This window comes from Heptranchias perlo, chromosome 1, assembly GCF_035084215.1.
Source record: "Heptranchias perlo isolate sHepPer1 chromosome 1, sHepPer1.hap1, whole genome shotgun sequence".
Taxonomy (NCBI): Eukaryota; Metazoa; Chordata; class Chondrichthyes; order Hexanchiformes; family Hexanchidae; genus Heptranchias; species Heptranchias perlo.
Genome location: NC_090325.1, coordinates 121,488,680 through 121,508,887, shown reverse-complemented (window position 1 = coordinate 121,508,887; position 20,208 = coordinate 121,488,680). Strand labels below are relative to the sequence as shown.

Sequence of the window (20,208 nt, the reverse complement as noted above, 5' to 3'; positions counted from 1 at the left end):
ACTATTCTCTGCTTTCTGACCCCTAACCAATTTTATATCCACATTGCCACTGTCCCTTTAATCCCATGGGCTTTAATTTTGCTAACAAGTCTATTACATGGTACTTTATCAAATGCATTTTGAAAGTCCATATACACAATATCAATCGCACTACCCATATCAACCCTCTCCGTTGCTTCATCAAATAATTCAATCAAGTTAGTCAAACACGATTTTCCTTTAACAAATCCGTGCTGACTTTCACTTATTAACCCATACTTTTCCAAGTGTCAATTTATTCTGTCCCGGATTATTGTCTCTAAAAGTCTCCCCACCACCGACATTAGGTTGACTGGCCTGTAATTGCCAGGTTTATCGCTCTCCCCTCTTTTGAACAGGAGTGTAACATTTGCAATCCTCCAGACCCCACAATTCAATACCTTTGCTGAAATGGACCTCACAATCAATACCTTTGCAGTGATGGACCCCACAATCAATACCTTAACTGTGTTGCCTCACAATTCAATACCTTTGCTGACTCTTGCTGTGATATCATATATGAAAATTAGCCACATGAATGAGGTTGAAGTGCTGCGTTCACGTTCAATACCTCCACATTGGAACTGATTGTAAACTTTTTTAAAAAAGTAAATAATTACTGTAATAAGATTATTTTGCAGCCATTGTATGGGGCTGCAATCAGGGAAAAACCCCCTCGGGCAGAATGTAAAATTCAAAATTGATGTAATGTACCCGCAATAAATCTGCAATGAATCTGTAATGAATCACCTGTATTGATTGTGATGCAATGAGGCACCCTAGAGTGTCATGAACTGTAATTATGTCCAATGTGTTTCATTGAACTGTACTTGATGTAACCTGCAAATTGCATAATCGATATTGTGTATGTTTGGAATGTGATATGAGAACTGTATTGTATGAACTGCTGCAAATTTTATGAATAAAGTATATTTTTTGAAAAAAAAAAATTTTTGCAGCCAAAATGCAGTAATGAAAGTTCATTGTTGTAAATGCACCTGAAGTGTTTACTGGTCTTAAATCTGACGAACGCATGTCCTCCACACTGTCGCTGTAAGCAAATCCCAGACAAGCGTCCGAGCAGTTACACAGGAGGGCGCCATCTGTTGTCGCAAGAAAAAAATAAATACTGGAAATTTTAAAAACAGCTTCCTTACAGCCACAAATCGAGAAAACATTGCATCTTCTGAAAAAAAAAAGGTTTTAAGACAGGCTACGCTATCGCGTTCCATTCCTTAATAAACTTTAGAGGTTTTTACAGGGAAAAATCGCTTTGTGTGAATAAAAATAGTCGTGTATCCTAAAAATGAGATTCTCACATCACCGTACTATGCGAATTATCCGAGGAGACTTACAAAGTTTCATCGGATTACTGCAGCTGCTTCAGTGCAATGTTTGGAACAATTGTTTTTTTTTCTCTCCTCGATAAACTTTTTGTTCCTTTTTTGATAAGAGAGTTTTGAGCCACCCCGAAAGACAAACCCTAAATGTGGCAGCAGGGTTCAGAGGGGATCAGGTTGCATTCACGTGACTCGGTGGACTCCCAGCCGGTGCCCAATGTATCCATGTTACCAAGTAGCAACTCGGCGCTTTGTCACAACTCCAGTACTTTTCCTACTTTCCAACTTTTTTTCTCTCTCTAAAGACACGACTCGGCGATTTCTTTATTGACCCCCCCCTCCCCTTTACCTTACATTCGTCACGTCCGATCATTAACACCAACTAAAGAAAGCTTTGGAGGACTGGATTTACTGCATACAGGCAGCGAGCTGGAAGGCAACCGCCCCCGCCATCCCCAAGTCGTGCAGCTACTATTGCCGTTGGATTAACCCGGGTACGATCTTCTGAGAGAAATTCAATTTTTTTATTTCATTTTAAAGAGTTGAGCTCATAAGGTATATGGTTCCTGCGAGAAATACGCCGCAAAGAAATTTCTGCTCAGATGACTTGTGATAAATTGCGATCTTCTGAAGAAGAGGGTGAAGAGTTCGGCGCTGAAACGCTACAAAATACCTTGCGTGATTTTTTTTTTTGGGTGCGTAATGATGTCAAAGTGAACTTCTGATTTGGAAAATAGGCCCTGGGGTCCCTTTCCCTCCCCTTCCACCCAGACTTTTCACAGCCCATAAGCAGCTGGGCGGAAAGGTAAATCTCTGCTGTTGCAAAAGGATCGCTTCCAGCCAGCAGCTCAGGGGGTAAATGAGCGCTGATTCTCTTCTCTCTGCTCCCAAAACTCACCACTGTTCTTAACTGCAGTTCAGTCCACCCCCAACAGGATTACGTGCTGAAAACTGGAAGGAGCACCGGCAGACACATTTAGCTCAGGCGCAACTTGCAAGTGCTCGCAAAGAAAAGTCATTGATTTATTTAGACGTCCCTCGATGCATTAACTTAAGCGGCACCAAGGATCTGTGAAATGTCTTTTGGAAGTGTCTATGTCTACCGACTTTAGACTGAAATAAAATAATAACGATCTAGAGACGTTTTATTTAAACCGGATCACCATCATGAATAACTTGAGCCTTTGGGTTGTTGCTACTGTGTTGATCGGCTTTGTAACCTTGCCGCAGCAGAGTGAAGGTTGGTACATGTAACATTCAAGTTTATTAAGTATTGTACTTTAGTGTTTTTCTTTATAACAATTTTTGTATCACATCTTCAATGCTACCATTGATTATATTCTTGCCAGATATTTAAATTTGACCAAGTATTCGTTCTTTGGTATAATGTTAATTGTAATAACCAGCCTAACATTAACAAGCGATACCAAGAATAAAAATGAAAAGCACTTCAGGTAGTTTCCCTAAACTGCGACTGAAATGAGCACATTGAGAATCTTATAAATTAATCCTGCAGGAAAATACTGTAACCTAGTTTCACGAGTTGTTACAATTTTGTGAAACTGCAATTTGTAAGAAATTCTGTTGTGCCTTCTTTTGATATCAGTGAATCATGAATGGTCTGCAGATATGTTCCAGCACCGTTTACTGTTCGGAAGCAAAAGTCACTACAAATTACTCCCATTCATTTATCAGGGGTAACATTGTGATCGCCTCAATTTTAAAGGCACTGCAGTGTGATAATATTACAGATAGTCTATAACAGAGTCCTTGAAATAACTCAGATCCTCCTATCAATGTTTACTTTTTGATTTGCGTTTCGTTTGCTATTTTTCTGAAGTGACCGAATTGTGGTCTTGTAAGTACTTTGTCATTGCCGCTCATTCATAAATCGGCCGCCGTCTTTTAACCTAGCTTAAAAGGGCAACATTTCTTATGGCTTATATACATAGTGTATCACCTATCGGGGATTATAAATATTCAAGTGCATATCCGATTTACACTTTACAGAGAGCTTAGTACGTCACTTCGCAAAACCTGATATTAATTGGTGGGACCCACACATTAGCGAAGATCTTTTTACACAGATTATGTTAAATTTGTTACCGGATTGATAATGTGGCAAATAGAACTTTGATATCATTTGTAAAAGGCGATGAAACAATATTACAATGTCACCGAAAGCAAACATGACCTTTTATAAGAAATAACTTTGGTTGTGTGACACGAGTCCCTGGATGAGAACATAGGAGAGAGAGGAGACTGACCGGACCGTACTTCTGAGGACTCCCCTCCCCAAGCACCTTTATTTATTGATGTAGATTTTTTTTAAGAGGGGAAGGTGTTACGCAGTCGTTGATAAGCAAATTTTGCCCGGCGCTCCTACTCCGTAACAGTTATCACAATTTATTAAGAGGGGTCCTCGGTTCCACACTGTTGTGAGTGGGGCAATGGCGCATACAACAACTGCATGCAATACCACTGTTAATAGCAAAGATAAATTGCACGTTCAGAGTCGAGGTTCTCGAAGCATTCATATGTTTAGACTAAAACAAATGATCAATATTTTTAAGATAGGTAATGTTGATCAATCAATTCAAAACAGGAAAAGATTTTTAAGGTTAACTGTGGCAACGTTCAGTGAATGGAGAGGAGAGCTTGCCTGTCATCCTGATCACCTGTTTGTTTTGTTTGGGAAATTAATCCAGTTGTGTTTATGCTGCACTTGATAGATTGTTAAAGAAACAAAACATAAGGGATGTTTTTGACCAATCCCCCCTCCCCCAACAAATGTACACACTTAGTCCATTATGCTCTAGTCTCATTTCTTTGGTACAGTTTATTTTGAATGGACAGGAGTGGGAGTAGTTATTATATTAGATAAAAGAAAACTCCAGAGAAGGCTCACAAAAATCAATATTGATGCCTCTCTACCCTAATAACCATAAAGTGAGGATTGTCTACTGGTACGATAGTATATACATTTTTAAAAATAAAGTTTGATCGTAGTACAACAGCAGACTCAGTACTGAAGTCAGGGTGCTCAGAATCTAGCTTTCCTATATCATTTTGTGATATATTCTGTGCCATAGTGCTCAGGGAATTAACACAGGCAGACTGAAAATGACTGCAGTGATAATGAACACTGAATCGGATATTGATGACTGAAAAAATAAAATAACAAGTATGTGTTTTTAAAATTTCCAATTTACTCCCATATTCTCTTGCTAGATGGTGCCACAGCCCTCCAGTATGTTACTCAAATGGCCATTCTTATGTGTGAGCATAGATAGTTGAGAAAGGAGGTTATTCTGCCTGAGCCCAAATCTGACATGCACATGTGCACACACACACACACACACACACACACTTTTCAGGATCTTGGACCATTTTCTACAGGAAGGATTTGGCAAAAATAAGTTACTTTTAACATTTTTTTTAAGCATAGTGTATTCAGACAAGTTTAAAAATACTGGGACAATAGGTAGTCAAGATGCAAATGAGGTAGATTTGATGTTTCTTCATAGATTATAAACAATGAACAAATCGTTACACTACCTCAGCAGTTGAAAAACACCCGGTTCAAGAAGGCGGCTCACCACCATCTTCTCAAGGGCAATAAGGGATGGGCAATAAATGCTGGCCTTGCCAGCGATGCCCACATCCCATGAACAAATAATAAAAACCTCACATCTATTCTATTGGAAAGACTGTGATCCTGTTTTTGGCTATGAACAAGGGAGATAAAACAGAGCCTGGAACACTGTCTAGCAGACAGAGGGTTTTTGAAACAGGATGTTGCACAGGCAATCAGGTTTTTAAAGAGAATGTTGCAAGAATTTTTGCTGAGACTAAGATCAGAAATGCTAGAGGAACAGTTAGTAGTCATCTTGTTTAAGTCAAGTAAGATGCCCCACTGATGTGGGGAAGAATGGCTTTTTCTTTATTTTGTGTTATGCAAAGATAGTTGTACTGTTTGAATTAAGTGAGTCTGATCATAACTGCTATTCTGTATGTCCACCTACTGTGGAATAAAGCAGCTCACTAAATTGTATCGAGCCTCATCTCACAAAGCGTTTGCTCAGTCCACCTTGGGAGAGATTGACGAAATACATGTATAAAAGACACAAATATCCAGTCTAGATCATAAGCTGCTACTATTAGGAACATAGGAACAGTAGCAGGCCATTTAACCCCTCAAGCCTGTTCCACCATTCAGTGAGATCGTGGCTGATCTGTAACCTAACTCCATTGGCTTGATTTTAAAAGTAAAAAAAAACAGGTGGTTGGGGGCAGGGGTGGGGGCATTGACAATTGCCACCATTTCAGACCCGACCCAACCCACCCATTTCCGGTTTTCACGGGGGCGGGACGAGGGGCGAGCTGCCAACCCGCTCCCAGGAGGCGGGTTGGGCCTTAAAACCTTTCAAGGAGGCTTCAGGTCTCCATTTTTAACTAATTCCCCATTTCAACACCGGGGGGCCGGGATTCCCGGGTTTTCTGTTTTACGCCTCGTGAAAGGAGGTGAGAAGAAGGTGCCTAGAAAGACACAGCTTGCCGGCCCGGAGGAGCAAAAGTGCTTCCCCCAGGCCCAACAAGCCTACCTGCACCGACCCCCCCCCCCCCCCCCCCCCCCCCGATCGCGGACCCCCAATCCTCCCTCTCTGATCCCCGATCCTCTGACCCCGATCGTCCGACCCCAACCCCGATCCTCCCCCTCCGACCCCGACCCCAATCCTCTGACCCCCTGACCCCAACCCCGATCCTCCCCCTCCGACCCTGACCCCGATCCTCCGACCCCCAACCCCGATCCTCCGACCCCGACCCTCCCCCTCAATGATCGCGGCCTCTCCTGATTACCCCTGATCCTGCCACCCCCCCGTGACTGACCCCCGATCCCATTCCCCATGACTCACGACCCCTGTGCCCACCTATGCCCACCTGTGCCCCTTGCCTCCCCATTTCCCCCCCTCCCCCCCCCCCCCCCCCCCCATCCATGCAAACAAAGACTTACCTGCAGATGTCCTCTCCCTGGCTGGTCTCCCATCCGGCTGAGACCAGCCTGTCAATCAGCTGGTCAGTCGGACGGGAAACCGACAAAAAAAAAGTCCTTATGTCAAAATCCTAAGGGCGTCCGGGAAACCCACACTAATGGGTTTCCCAACCTCAAATTGACACCTGCCCCTTTCCCAGCTCCGTTTGAAAATTGAGTCCCATATATCCGCCTTAGCCCCATATCCCTTAATACCTTTGGTCAACAAAAATCTATCAATCTCAGATTTAAAATTAACAATTGAGCGAGCATCAACTGCCGTTTGCAGAAGAGAGTTCCAAACCTCTACCACCCTTTGCATGTAGAAGTGTTTCCTAACTTCACTCTTGACAATCCTGGCTCTAATTTTTAGGCTATGTCCCCTAGTCCTAGACTCCCCAGCCAGCGGAAATAGTTTCTCTCTATCTACCCTATCAGTTCCCCAGGTTTTGCTATTGCACAAATGGATAGCAGGCAGTGTAAGTCAACTCTTGTAAAAGTAACATGCACAGACCATGTCCAGGAATAACTGATACCACCGAACACAAGAAGGTATTCACTACAGACCTGAATTTGTAACACACGTATGCATGCACCCACCCACCCACCCACCCACCCTGCCTGCACGCACATGCACATGCACATGCACATGCAAACGCACACACGCACACACACACTCCAGGAGGAATTACTGGACACTGATCAGAAGTGGCTAATTGTAGTGCCCCATTCATTGCCCTTGCTGAGTTCAGATAAATCACCAGAGAATGGGAGTGCTTCTTATCAGTATGGCTGTTCACAGGGAGTGCTGGCTGGGAAATTGTGGACCTGCAGTGCTTGATTTATTAATTTAATTTAAATATCTATTAATTTAAATATCCATGCTCAAGAGTGCCCAAATGTGGAATCAGACCTATAATACAAAATGGACATAGAATTTCCCAATATCCATGAGAAATTAATTGTTGATTCAGCTGCAGTAATGTCATCACAATTGCTAATTCTCTTTGGTGAACATTTTCAGGTTGAAGGACATGAAACACTTGACAGTTGATATCTGCAATGAGAGCCGGTAAAAAAATCTGACCTGAATCAAATAAGATTTCACATATAACTGAAACAAAATATATTTGAATAACTTATGCCAGGTAGTGATTTGAAAGCTGAAATTCAATCTTTAAGTTCAGTTTTTCTCTCATGGTTTTATAACATCCTCCAAGTTTCTTCCTTATGCAGACATAACATTTTTAATATGTTGTATATATATTATAGAGATATATTACATATATGACATATATGTTATATAGAGGGAGGGAGGGAGGGAGGGAGGGAGAGAGAGAGATATAAATGTATATAAAGAGTCTTGACTACTTTCTGAAGTTAAACCAGACCATCCAAAATCTTGGTGTCCTGCTCAACCCAGAGCTGAACTGACAAACTTCCACATCCTGCCTCTCACTAAGACTGCTTTTTTCCACCTCAGTAATGTGTCATGCCCCTGCCCCTATCTCAGCCCCATCACTGCTGTCCACACTTTTGTCACCTCTAGCCCCAATTAATCGAATGTCCTCGTGCTGGCCTCCAATTGCCCACTCCCTACGAACTTTAACATGTTCAAAATACAGCAGTCTGTATCCTATCACACCCAAAGTCTCGCTGGCCAATTACCCCATCCTTGTTTGAGTTTCATTGGGTTTCTGTCTCCTAATGCATTAAATTTAAAATGCTCATCCTCATCTTCACCGCCTTCCATGGTCTCACCCTACCTTACCTCTGCAACCTCTTCCAGCCTTATGTTCCCTCTCACACACCTAAATCCTCTGACATTGGCCTTTTGTGGATCTTAAACAAGTACAGGGTTGGGGGTGGGGGGAATGGGCTCAGGTGGAAAGGGTAGTATAAATAATAATTTTAAAACAAACAAAAAGGAAGAGAGTAGACTAATAGTCAGAAATTATGATTTAGGCACTACAGGTAAAGGGAAAACTAAAAGATGTAACTAAATTAGGAAAGAGAAATAAGAAATGCGTGAGAAAAACATTAGAGCAGGACAGGTTAGGGTGTGGCCCAAATAAGCGTTCATTATACAAACACATGGAGTATAAGGAAAAAACTGAATGAATTGCAGGCGCAAATTCAACATAGTGGGTACGACATGGTAGCCATTACTGAGACATGGCTGCAAGACAGTCAGGACTGGGAACTGAATATAGCAGGTTATAAGGGCTATAGGAAGGATAGGGAAACTGGTAGAGGGGGTGGAGTAGCCTTCGTGATTAAGGATGAAATTACTTCAATGATAAGAGAGGATATAACAAGAGGTAAGCAGGCAGTGGAGATTTTATGGGTAGAATTAAGAAATAGAAAAGGATTTAAGACCGTAGTGGGAATGTGTATCGGCCCTCTGGTAGCAGCTGTGAAGGGGCAGAATGTATAAATGCAGAAATTAGACAAACATGTAGCAAAGGCAGAGTGGTTTTAATGGGGGAATTTAACTTTCATATTGATTGGGATAAGCAGACAAGCTCACGTCAGAAAGGTAATGAATTTCTTGTATGTTCAGGACAGCTTTTTGCAACAATATGTCCTGGAACCAATAAGGTGCATTAGATTTAATAATGAGTAATGAACCAGATTTAGTTAACAGCCTAACGGTACGTGAACATTTATCTAATAGCGATCATATTATGATCGAGTTCATCGTTGTGTTTGAAAGGAAGAAACCTGTATCAGCTACTAAGATTCTAAATTTAGGTAAGGCTGACTTCAACGGGATGAGATAGAGACTATCCACAGTAAACTGGGCAAATCTGTTAATGGGTAAAATGATAGAAGATCAGTGGGAGGAGTTTGAAAAATAATTTAATGTGATACAGAACCAGTTTATACCCCTAAGGGGCAAGAGCTCTACTTGACAAAAAAAAAGCCATGGACGACAAAAGAGGTAAGGGACAACATAAAACTAAAAGAAAACGCATACAAAAATGCAAAAAATAGCACAGATCCTGGTGACTGGGAGAGATACAAAGAATAGCAAATGGTGACAAAACAGATAGTAAGAGCTAAAAAGGAAGTATGAAAAGAAATTTACAAGGGATATCAAAATCAACACAAAAAATGTTTACAATTATATTAGGAAAAAGAGAGTGGTCAAGAGCAATGTGGGCCCCTTAAAAACTGATAATGGAGATACTGTAAATGAAAATAAGGAAATGGCGGACGTGTTAAATAATTACTTTGTGTCAGTATTTATATTAGAGGAAGAGGATAGCATGCCGGACACCCCAAGGAAACTAATTTTGAGTCAAGGATGGGGACTCGTCATAATTGATATAAGCAAATTGACAATAATGAAGAAAATAATGGCACTGAAGAGTGACAAACCCCCAGGACCAGATGGTTTTCATCCCAGGGTTTTAAAGGAAGTCGGTGAGAACATTGCAGAAGCCCTAACTATAATCTTCCAAAGTTCTCTCGATTCAGGAACCGTTCTGTTAGAGTGGAATATTGCACACATCACACAGTGGAATGTCTGGATGTTGTTTGTATGGACAATCAGAAGGCATTCGATAAAATCCCATATAAGAGACTGTTAGGAATTGAGGGCAAATTATTGACCTGGTTAGGAAATTCGCTGAGTGGAAGGAGACAGAGAGTAGGGATAATGGGCAGATACTCAAATTGGCAGGATGTGACTAGTGGTGTCCCACAGGGATCTGTGTTGGGGCCTCAACTATTCACTGTATTTATTAACGACTTAGATGTTGGGATAGAGAGCTACATATCCAAGTTTGCCGATGACACAGATAGGCAGCATTGTAAGCAGTGTAGATGGAAGCATAAAATTACAGAGAGATATTAATAGATGAAGTGAATTGGCAAAACTGTGGCAAATGGATTTCAATGTCGGCAAGTGTGAGGTCATCCACTTTGGACTTAAAAAGGATAGATCAGAGTTCTTTCTAAATGGTGAAAAGCTCAAAACAGTGGAGGTCCAAAGAGACTTAGGGGTCCATGTACATAGATCATTAAAATATCATGGACAGGTACAGAAAATAATTTAAAAAGCTAATGGAATGCTGGCCTTTACATCTAGAGGACTAGAATTCAAGCAGGTAAAAGTTACGCTACAGCTGTACAATGCCCTGGTTAGATCACACCTGGAGTACTGTGTTCAGTTCTGGGCACCGCTGCTTAGGAAGGATATATTGGCCTCGGAGGGAGTGCAGTGTAGATTTACAAGTATGATACCTGGGCTCCAAGGGTTAAATTACGAGGAGAGATTACACAAACTAGGGTTGTATTCCCTGGAATTTAGAAGATTAAGGGGTGATTTGATTGAAGTTTTCAAGATATTATGGAAACTGATGGGGTAGATAGAGAGAAATTATTTCCGCTGGTTGGGGAGTCTAGGACTAGGGGACATAGCCTAAAAATTAGAGCCAGGGCTTTCAGGAGCAAAGTTAGGAAACACTTCTACATACAAAGGGTGGTAGAAGTTTGGAACTCTCTTCCACAAATTGCATTTGACGCTAGCTGAATTGTTAATTTTAAATCTGAGATTGATAGATTTTTGTTAATGAAAGGTATGAAGGGATGTGGGTACTAAGGCGGGTATATGGAGTTAGGTCACCGATCAGCCATGATCTCATTGAATGGCGGAACAGGTTTGATGGGTTAAATGGCCTACTCCTGTTCTTATGTTCTCCTCTGTTCCCTTCAACTGTCTGGAATTCCCCCCCTAAACCCTGCCACCTCTTTACTTCTCTTCCTACATTTAAAAATCTACTCAAAACCTACTGCCTTTACAAAGCTTTTGGTCAGCCATCCTAATCTCTACAGCCATGGTTTGGCATCCTTCCCTCTATCTGTTACCATTGTGAAGCTTTTCTGTGCCACTTGACTTCCTGTTGTCTTGTGTTTGTCATATGTTTCGTGTCAATATTTTCCATTAGAAATTCCTATGTCCACATTTATAATGGAAAATGCCTATGTAAACTTGTCACTCTGCACAATCTACATATGATTACATAGAATTTTACAGCACAGAAACAGGCCATTTGGCCCAAGGGTCTCTGCCGGTGTCTATGATCCACACGAGCCTCCTCCCACCTTACTTCATCTCACCCTATTAACACATCCTTTTATTCCTTTCTTCCTATCTAGTTTCCCCTTAAATGCATCTATGCTAGTCGCCTCAACTATTCCATGCGGTAGCGAGTTCCACATTCTCACCACTCTCTGAATAAAGAAGTTGCTTCTGAATTTGTTATTGGATTTATTAGTGACTATCTTATATTTATCCTAGTTTTGGACACCCCAAAAGTGGAAACATCTTCTCTACTTCTACCTTATTGAACCTCTGTATAATTTTAAAGACCTCTATCAGGTCACCTCTCAGTCTTCTCTTTTCTAGAGAAAAGCGCCCCAGCCTGTTCAATACCCTCTCAGTTATGGTATCATCCTTGCAAATCTTTTTTGCACTTTCTCCAGTGCTTCTATATTCTTTTTGTAACATGGAGACCAGAACCGCGCACAGTACTCTAAGTGTGGCCTAACCAAGGTTCTGTATAAGTTCAACATAACTTCTCTGCTTTTGAATTCTATTCCTTTAGAAATGAATTCCAGTGCTTTGTTTGCACTTTCCATGGTTTTCTTAACCTGTGTTGCTACTTTTAATGATTTGTGAATCTGTAACCCTAGATCTTTTGTTCCTCTACCCCATTTAGACTCTTATTTTCCAAGGAGTAGGTGGCCTCCTTATTCCTCCTACCAAAATACACCACCTCACAATTATCTATATTGAAATTAATTTGCCATTTTCAAGCCCATTCTGAAAGTTTGTTGATGTCTTCTTATATTTTGTCGCAGTCTTCCTCAATGTTAACTATGCTCCCCAACTAAACTGGCCACTGGGTTCCCATAATTTTTTCAAAATATTTTCTGAAGTTGTTTTTAATGTATAATTCTTTTCCCCAGTAACTTCAAAACTCCAAAATAAGGGTTTAACCAAGATAAGAAATTACATATTTCATAATAATATGATTAAATTTATCTTTTGTGTCTTTTAATACCTTTATTAAAGTTTTTATTAGATGTTCTCAGCCTCTCACAAAAGTCTGGGCTTGGAGTTGATAGTTTTTGAGCTGAATTTGGATTGTGCAGCCTGAGTATGTGCAGCTTATTGAATTTCCCAGGATGCATCAGTATCATTCAGTCAGCTTTATTGAGGAAGATTTTTTTCTTTAGCTTCTTGCTGTTTCTGTTCAAAAGGTTTTCAAAATTGTTTGAAGAAAAGCTAGAGGACAAATTTCAAAACCTTTACTGAGGTAAAATTGATAATATAGAAACATAGATCATAGGAACCAGAGCCAGGGGTCACAGTCTCAGGATACGGGGTATGCCATTTAGAACCGAGATGAGGAGAAATTTCTTCACTCAGAGGGTGGTGATCCTGTGGAATTCTCTACCACAGAAGGCAGTGGAGGCCAAGTCATTAGATGTATTCAAGAAGGAGATAGATATATTTCTTAATGCTAAGGGGATCAAGGGATGGGGGAAAAAGCGGGAACAGGGTACTGAGTTAGATGATCAGCCATGATCATTTTGAATGGCGGAGCAGGCCCGAAGGGCCGAATGGCCTACTCTTGCTCCTATTTTCTATGTTTCTATGAACAGGAGTAGGCTATTCAGCCCCTTGAGCCAGTTCCACCATTCAATTAGATCACAGCTGATCTGTATCTAAATCCACTTACCCGTCTTTTCTCCATATTCCTTGATACCCTTACCTAAGAAAAATCTATTGCTCTCAGTCCTGAAAATTTCAACTGACCCAGCATCCATAGGCTTCTGGTGGTACGAGTTCTAGATTTCCACCACCCTTTGTGTGAAACAGTGCTTCCCACTTTAATTTTTAAATGGCCTAGCTTTAATTTTAAGATTTTGCCCTCTTGTTCTGGATTCCCTCACCAGAGGAAATAGTTTCTCTATTGAATCTACCCTATTGAATCCCTTAATCATTTCAAATACCCCGATTAGATCACCCCTTAACTTTCTAAGTAGGGAGGGAGGAGGCTTGCGAGGAGCATAAATGCCGGCATAGACCTGTTTGGCCGAATGGCCTGTTTCTTTGCTGTAATTTCAATGTAACTCAATGTAAACTCAAGGGACTACAAGTCAAGTTTATGCAGCCTGGCCTCAAAATTTAACCCTTTAAGCTATGGTATCATTCTGGTGAATCGGTGCTGTACCCCTTCCAAGACCAATATATCTTTCCTGAGGTTCAGTACTCCAGATAGGGCCTGACCAAGGCTCTGTACAACTGAAGCATCACTTTCTCACTTTTGAATTAAAATCCCTTTGCGATAAAGGCCAACATTTCATTTGCCTTTTTTAATTAATTGTTTTTTTTAAAACAGTGTGTGTGCTCACACAAGAGAGAGAGAGATGACAGTGTTCTGATAACACACCTGGTATATCTTTGTTTTATGTTCTGTAAATTTCAGAAAGTGAGAGAGAGGGCCAATGGGAGAAAGACTGTCTACCTTCATATAATGTTACTTATATTTTAAAAAAAAATCAGTTGAATTTTGAAGGCAACCGATTACCTCCAGCTGACAGGCTTACACCTGTGAGACAAAGATACTAATTTCTAACACTTACGAGACAGGGAAAACGAGAAAGGCACAAATTGACACAATAGAGGTGGGCAGTTTCTTTCCTCTTTTTAATTTAATTTTTAAAAATAAAAAATCAAATTGAACTTTGAAAGCAAAACAAAGCCTCTTTGAGGGAAACATAGGGAGGTTGAAGGGGAGGCAGCCTCTGGCCTTTCACCATCTGCCCCTGGGGGAAGCAAGTGGGAGTGGGGGAGAGTGGAGGGTTAAGGGTGAAGTGAGTGACAGTGGAACAAAGAGGGTGGGGAGGATACAGAGCTTGAGTGGGTTGTTCAGAGAGGAAGAAGCAGGATAGTGTTGGGAGTGAGGGGGTGGTAGGAAGGGGAGTGGATAGTGGAAAGGTGAATGGGTAGGGGATACAATGGGATTGAGGGCAGGGGTGAAGCATGAGTGATTGGGGAAAAGGATGGAGAGGGAGCTGCTGAGGACCACATCATCATCACAACCCCCAAACCAAATACAGCCTGCAGCAGTTGGTGCCTCCTTTTCCGCCACGCCACACCAAACCAACTATCACTTCCCACCTGAAAAGAAAGAAGAAAAATACAGAGAGAGAAGCAAAAAGAACAGGTCAGGAGAGAGGTAGAACTAGGAGAAGAGAGACAGAGAAAAACAGCAATACGAAGACAGCAGAGACAGATAGGAGAGAGATCATATTCTCTGACTTAGCAAGGCCACAAGAGATCGACTAGTTTATATAATAATGTAAACGTCATGTAATGAGAATAACTGAGCAGTAGTACCTAATACTGACACTACTTATATGCAGTGGCTCCTACTTACTTCATTGACATATTACTGACTGAGAATTTAGGAGGCATGGTTAGTAAGTTTGCAGATGACACCAAGATTGGTGGCATTGTGGACAGTGAAGAAGGTTATCTAGGATTGCAACGGGATCTTGATAAATTGGGCCAGTGGGCCGATGAATGGCAGATGGAGTTTAATTTAGATAAATGTGAGGTGATGCATTTTGGTAGATCGAATCGGGCCAGGACCTACTCCGTTAATGGTAGGGCGTTGGGGAGAGTTATAGAACAAAGAGATATGGGAGTACAGGTTCATAGCTCCTTGAAAGTGGAGTCACAGGTGGATAGGGTGGTGAAGAAGGCATTCAGCATGCTTAGTTTCATTGGTCAGAACATTGAATGCAGGAGTTGGGATGTCTTGTTGAAGTTGTACAGGGCATTGGTGAGGCCACACTTGGAGTACTGTGTACAGTTCTGGTCACCCTATTATAGAAAGGATATTATTAAACTAGAAAGAGTGCAGAAAAGATTTACTAGGATGCTACCGGGACTTGATGGTTTGACTTACAGGGAGAGGTTAGACAGACTGGGACTTTTTTCCCTGGAGAGTAGGAGGTTAAGGGGTGATCTTATAGAAGTCTATAAAATAATGAGGGGCATAGATAAGGTAGATAGTCAAAATCTTTTCCCAAAGGTAGGGGAGTCTATAACGAGGGGGCATAGATTTAACGTGATAGGGGAGAGATACAAAAGGGTCCAGAGGGGCAATTTTTTCACTCAAAGGGTGGTGAGTGTCTGGAACGAGCTGCCAGAGGCAGTAGTAGAGGCGGGTACAATTTTGTCTTTTAATAAGCATTTGGACAGTTACATGGGTAAGATGGGTATAGAGGGATATGGGCCAAGTGCAGGCAATTGGGACTAGCTTAGTGGTATAAACTGGGCGACATGGACATGTTGGGCCGAAGGGCCTGTTTCCATGTTGTAACTTCTATGATTCTATGACATAATTTGCCATTCACATTTTACCAATCTCATTCATTTCTTCCACTATGGAGTTTTTCATTAGCAAGTACTTCTCTTTGCCACTCTCATATCCACTTTCTATTTGCACCATCAAATTTTGCTGTTCATTTTGTACTTCTGATAGTTCTGTAAACCAGATGTTTTATCGTATCTTAGGTTAAAGCTGACGAATCTTGCTCTGCAGTTATGACTTGTGGGCTAAGTAATGGGAAAGGATGGCTATAAAATATTAGCATGCAGATCCATTATGCAATAACAAAGCATAGATTTACTGAAAAATAATGCGTACTATTTAACCAGGGTATTTAAATTCCTATACGTTCCTTTTTTGGGAGTTTATTTTCGTCTGTTTGCTATATCTTTGTGAAAAGTAGACAAAACTATTAAATGGAGAACATTCCTTAATAGTCTGGTAAGCTGTTGTTTTGTCTACATTACATATTGAATGTAACAGGGTTCCAAATGTTTAAACTCTAAATAATTGAAAATAAAATCTGTGTAACACTTCTTAAAGGAATTTTGTGGTTAATCTTTAATGACAGTACACAGTACTTTTCATAATAGTGCACCATTCAATTATCTTATTAATGAAGGTTGGAACTCTATAAACACATAGGCATCCTGCTCCCAATGTAAGTTTGAAGTTCAGACAGCAATTACAACTGTCTACATTCTGTAAATTTTTTTCTTGAATCATATTGCTTACACATTACAGTAATTTGTTTTGCAAATAAAATCCACCACATTGCATTGGATGGTGGTTGAAACCTAGGCACTTGTTACAGACAAGTATGCACGTATGCAAAAATGGAATTTGAGGATGTTTCTCCTTATAACATGCACTGACTTCCAAGGCATTTGCTAGTCAATCAGGTCCCTCTTTTATACTATATACATTCTTCCGTTTCTCTACACAGCTTTCTGTCCTTCCCTCTTAAAGGTAGTGTTTCATATTGGATACAGTTTTATGGGAGAAGGCCTCACCGAAGTGGTAGGTCTTTATGTGTAAGCTTAGGTAGTGAATGTTGGTATGCTACTCAATTAAGAGGTTACCTGAGTCATCTAACTCAAGGGAGATCAGTGATATAACCTGAAACATTTTGAGTCTGTATGACTCAGTGTTGTTGCACCAATGCGTTGACTTTTTCCCCCCATTTTTCTCCCTTCCATCTGAAAGCACTGGTTCCTGCCAAGGTAAGGTTCCTTTGGTGCCCACAGGGCTTCCGATACTGTACCCAAGTGACCATTGTTCATACATGCGCCTAGACAGGGACTGTTGGCAGGGTGTGGAGGGCATGGGTGAGCCTGATCCTGCTTTCATCCAATATTCACACTAGTGTACTCTCCAGGAGCAGGAATCCCAGATAATTTTTCTCTTCTGTAGCCCAGACTGGGGAGATTATGCTAATTGTAGTGCCCCAACTGGTGCCTCGGCTGAGATCAGCTAATTCAGCAAAATCTGAGAATTGCACGCAAGGCCATTGGGTTGCTTCCAGTGCATTGGACTATGAGCCAGCTGAGGAACCTTACAAGCTTCTTTTTGCACTACAAGGCATGTGAGGAGAGTCTGACAATATTTTACTTTGTGCAGAATTGCAGGGTGAAGGTGTTTAGGGATGATTTGTGATCTGTCACTGCCAGTGGGGAGCAGTACTCGCTGGGAGTTCATTTAGGGAAATTGCAGGAGCTGATTTCCTGACATACCCTTCCTACAGGTGCCACTCCCCACTGGAGCACGAGATCGCAGAGTCACCACTTTTTTTCCAAATTTGTTTTAAAATTTTATTTGAATTAAAAATGCTCCAGTCAAGGAACTATTCCACTATCTTCAAAGTGAAGATGATAGAGGCCTCCTGAAGAGAGGGTCAATAGAGCAGCAACATGTGAGATCAAATTGAATTAGTCCATAATATGTGATCGGTGAAGAACAGCGCGCTCACATGCCCTTCCATGAGCAAGGCTCAAGGTGCTTTATAAGGTGAATGGTCTGAATTAGAATTATTACTTCGGCATTGGATGCTGATGACCAGAGTAGTGGAAAAAGCAGTCAGTAATATCAGCATTTGACTGTAAGCTGCGTGGTGTGAGATGGAGTAAAATCTGAGCATCCTCAAGGGTAGCTAAACCATGGAGCAATGAGCCAAATGTATGTACACATACAACAATAGGATAAGCACTGCCATCTGATGAAGGACTTGATGCAGAGAGACCTGGAAGATGCCAACCCAGCATATTTAGACACGGAAGAAGTTCCAATGAGCTTTAATTTCCTCAAAATTTATATACAAACTAGTAAAGTGAACAGCCCAAGTCAGTGCTTACAGATGGCCTTGAGCAGACCAATTTTGCCGTGATACTGGTGTGTATGACTCAAGCACTATGCTGACAACAATTTCAATTTTTAAACTGATTTTTTTTTAAACTGAAGACTATACCACATGAAAAATCACTCTTCAGGGTTATGGCAAGTACAACATGAATTGTTGGATGACTGGAGATATGATGGTGAAGTGGGTTGAGGAGGTTTGACATCAGTGACAAGGAACAATACCTTTCTGTACTGGCTTAGTGGTAGTACTCTCACCTCTTTGAGTCAGAAAGTCATGGGTTGAAGCCCCATTCCAGAGACTTGAGCACATTATCGAGGCACTCACTTCAATACTCAGGGCGTGCTGCACTGTTGGAGCTGCCATCTTTCAGACAAACCCGTCTGACTGCTCAGGTGGTTGAAAAAGAGCAGGGGAGTTCTCCCTGTGCCCTGGACAAAATTTATCCCTCAACCAACATTACTAAAAACAGATTATCTGGTCATTTATTTCACACTCCTTAAAATCTATCTCTTTGACCAGGCTTTTGTTCACCCGTCCTCGTGTCTCCTTCTTTGGGTCGGTGTTAATTTATGTCTGATTTCGCTCCAGTGAAGGGCCTTGGGATGTTATATTATGTTAAAGGTGCGATATAAATAAGTAACAGAAATAGTAGATAGAAGTGATGTAATAGATGTAATATACTTGGATTTTCAAAAGGCCTTCAATAGTACACTCATGATTAAGGTCAGAGCATGTGGAGTCAGGGGACAAGTAGCAGAATGGATAGCAAGCTGGCTGCAAAACAGAAAGCAGAGAATTGGGGTTAAAGGTAGTTGCTCAGACTGGCGGAAGGTGGGAAGTGGTGTTCCACAGGGATCGCTGCTGGGACCACTTGTTCACCATTTACGTAAATGATTTGGACTCGGGAATCAGAAGTACAATTTCAAAATTTGCAGATGAAACCAAATTGGGAGGTGTAGTTAATACTGAAGAAGACTGCGATAAAATACAAGAGGTTAATAAACTTGCAGAATGGGTGTGTAAATGGCAAATTAATTTCAATATAGATAAGTGTGAGGTGATGCATTTTGGTAGGAGGAATAAAGAGGCCACATGCTGCTTGGATAGTAAGAGTCTAAATTAGGCAGAGGAGCAAAGGGATCAAGGGGTACAGATTCACAAATCATTAAAAGTAGGGTACTACAACTGAACAATCTGGTCTTTACCTGACATCCATATCTGTGCACTTCTGTGAATGGCTAGTGATTAGGAGCAGGCACCGTGAGTTTTTTTTTTCTCCCCTCCCTATCATGGGATACTGAGGCCAATTGTAGTGTTCTCAGAACAACTCTGGCTGAGAATAGAATGTGGGATCTTCCTGGTTTGTATAGCCTAGTAGCACACCGCATAGTACATTCGCACACTAAGCCAACTGAAAAGGAGATTCTCTCTTACCATTTAATATTTCAGTATAATGGAGGAAACAGTATGAAATGTGACGAAAATTGATAGCATAAGTATTACTGAAGGAAAATTAGAATTGAGCTCTTTTATCAGTTGTTACATTTAAAACAATTTATTATCAGTGAGCTGATTTCTTGTTTTCTTTCTCCAGGTGCATGCATCCACCAAGGGTCACTTTTTGCGGTAGGCCAAAACTTTACCTTCTATTTTCATAGAGTTGTATTTTATTATATATGTGTGCGACAGTCATATTGATGACATCTGGCACCAATACTATATTTACTTTGTGTGGGTGTCTGTTATACCTGCACTGAAGATATTGCTACCATCAGGACACTCTAGATTTCCATCACAAAAATCCACAAGGACAAAGCGGGAAATAGGATCATGTATCATTCATAAAAATAATGTAATTAAAGTAAATAAATGACCAATGCACAGTATGGGTTAGCAATGAGGAACACTGTTGCATCTCACATGCAAAGTGAAAATTAATCATGTGCCACTGATCTATTACACTTTCAATTATACCGTGCTGTATTTTTGTAATGCATGGCACAGTTCCGTGAGATTATAAATTGTGCTCAGCCTGCCACT

General features: G+C 41.0%; 1 protein-coding gene across 3 annotated transcripts in view; it reads left to right on the top strand.

The window, feature by feature from the left end:
- Nucleotides 1-1,644: 1,644 nt before the first annotated feature.
- fras1 (Fraser extracellular matrix complex subunit 1) overlaps nucleotides 1,645-20,208 on the top strand; it is a 451,223-nt gene continuing 432,659 nt past the window's right edge. For all 3 annotated transcript variants that reach the window (XM_067990719.1, XM_067990709.1, XM_067990729.1), the window contains exons 1-2: nucleotides 1,645-2,598; nucleotides 19,763-19,794. In XM_067990719.1, the coding sequence (XP_067846820.1) occupies nucleotides 2,526-2,598; nucleotides 19,763-19,794 (105 nt within the window). In that variant the 5' untranslated portion in view covers nucleotides 1,645-2,525. The remainder of the gene's footprint in view (nucleotides 2,599-19,762; nucleotides 19,795-20,208) is intronic.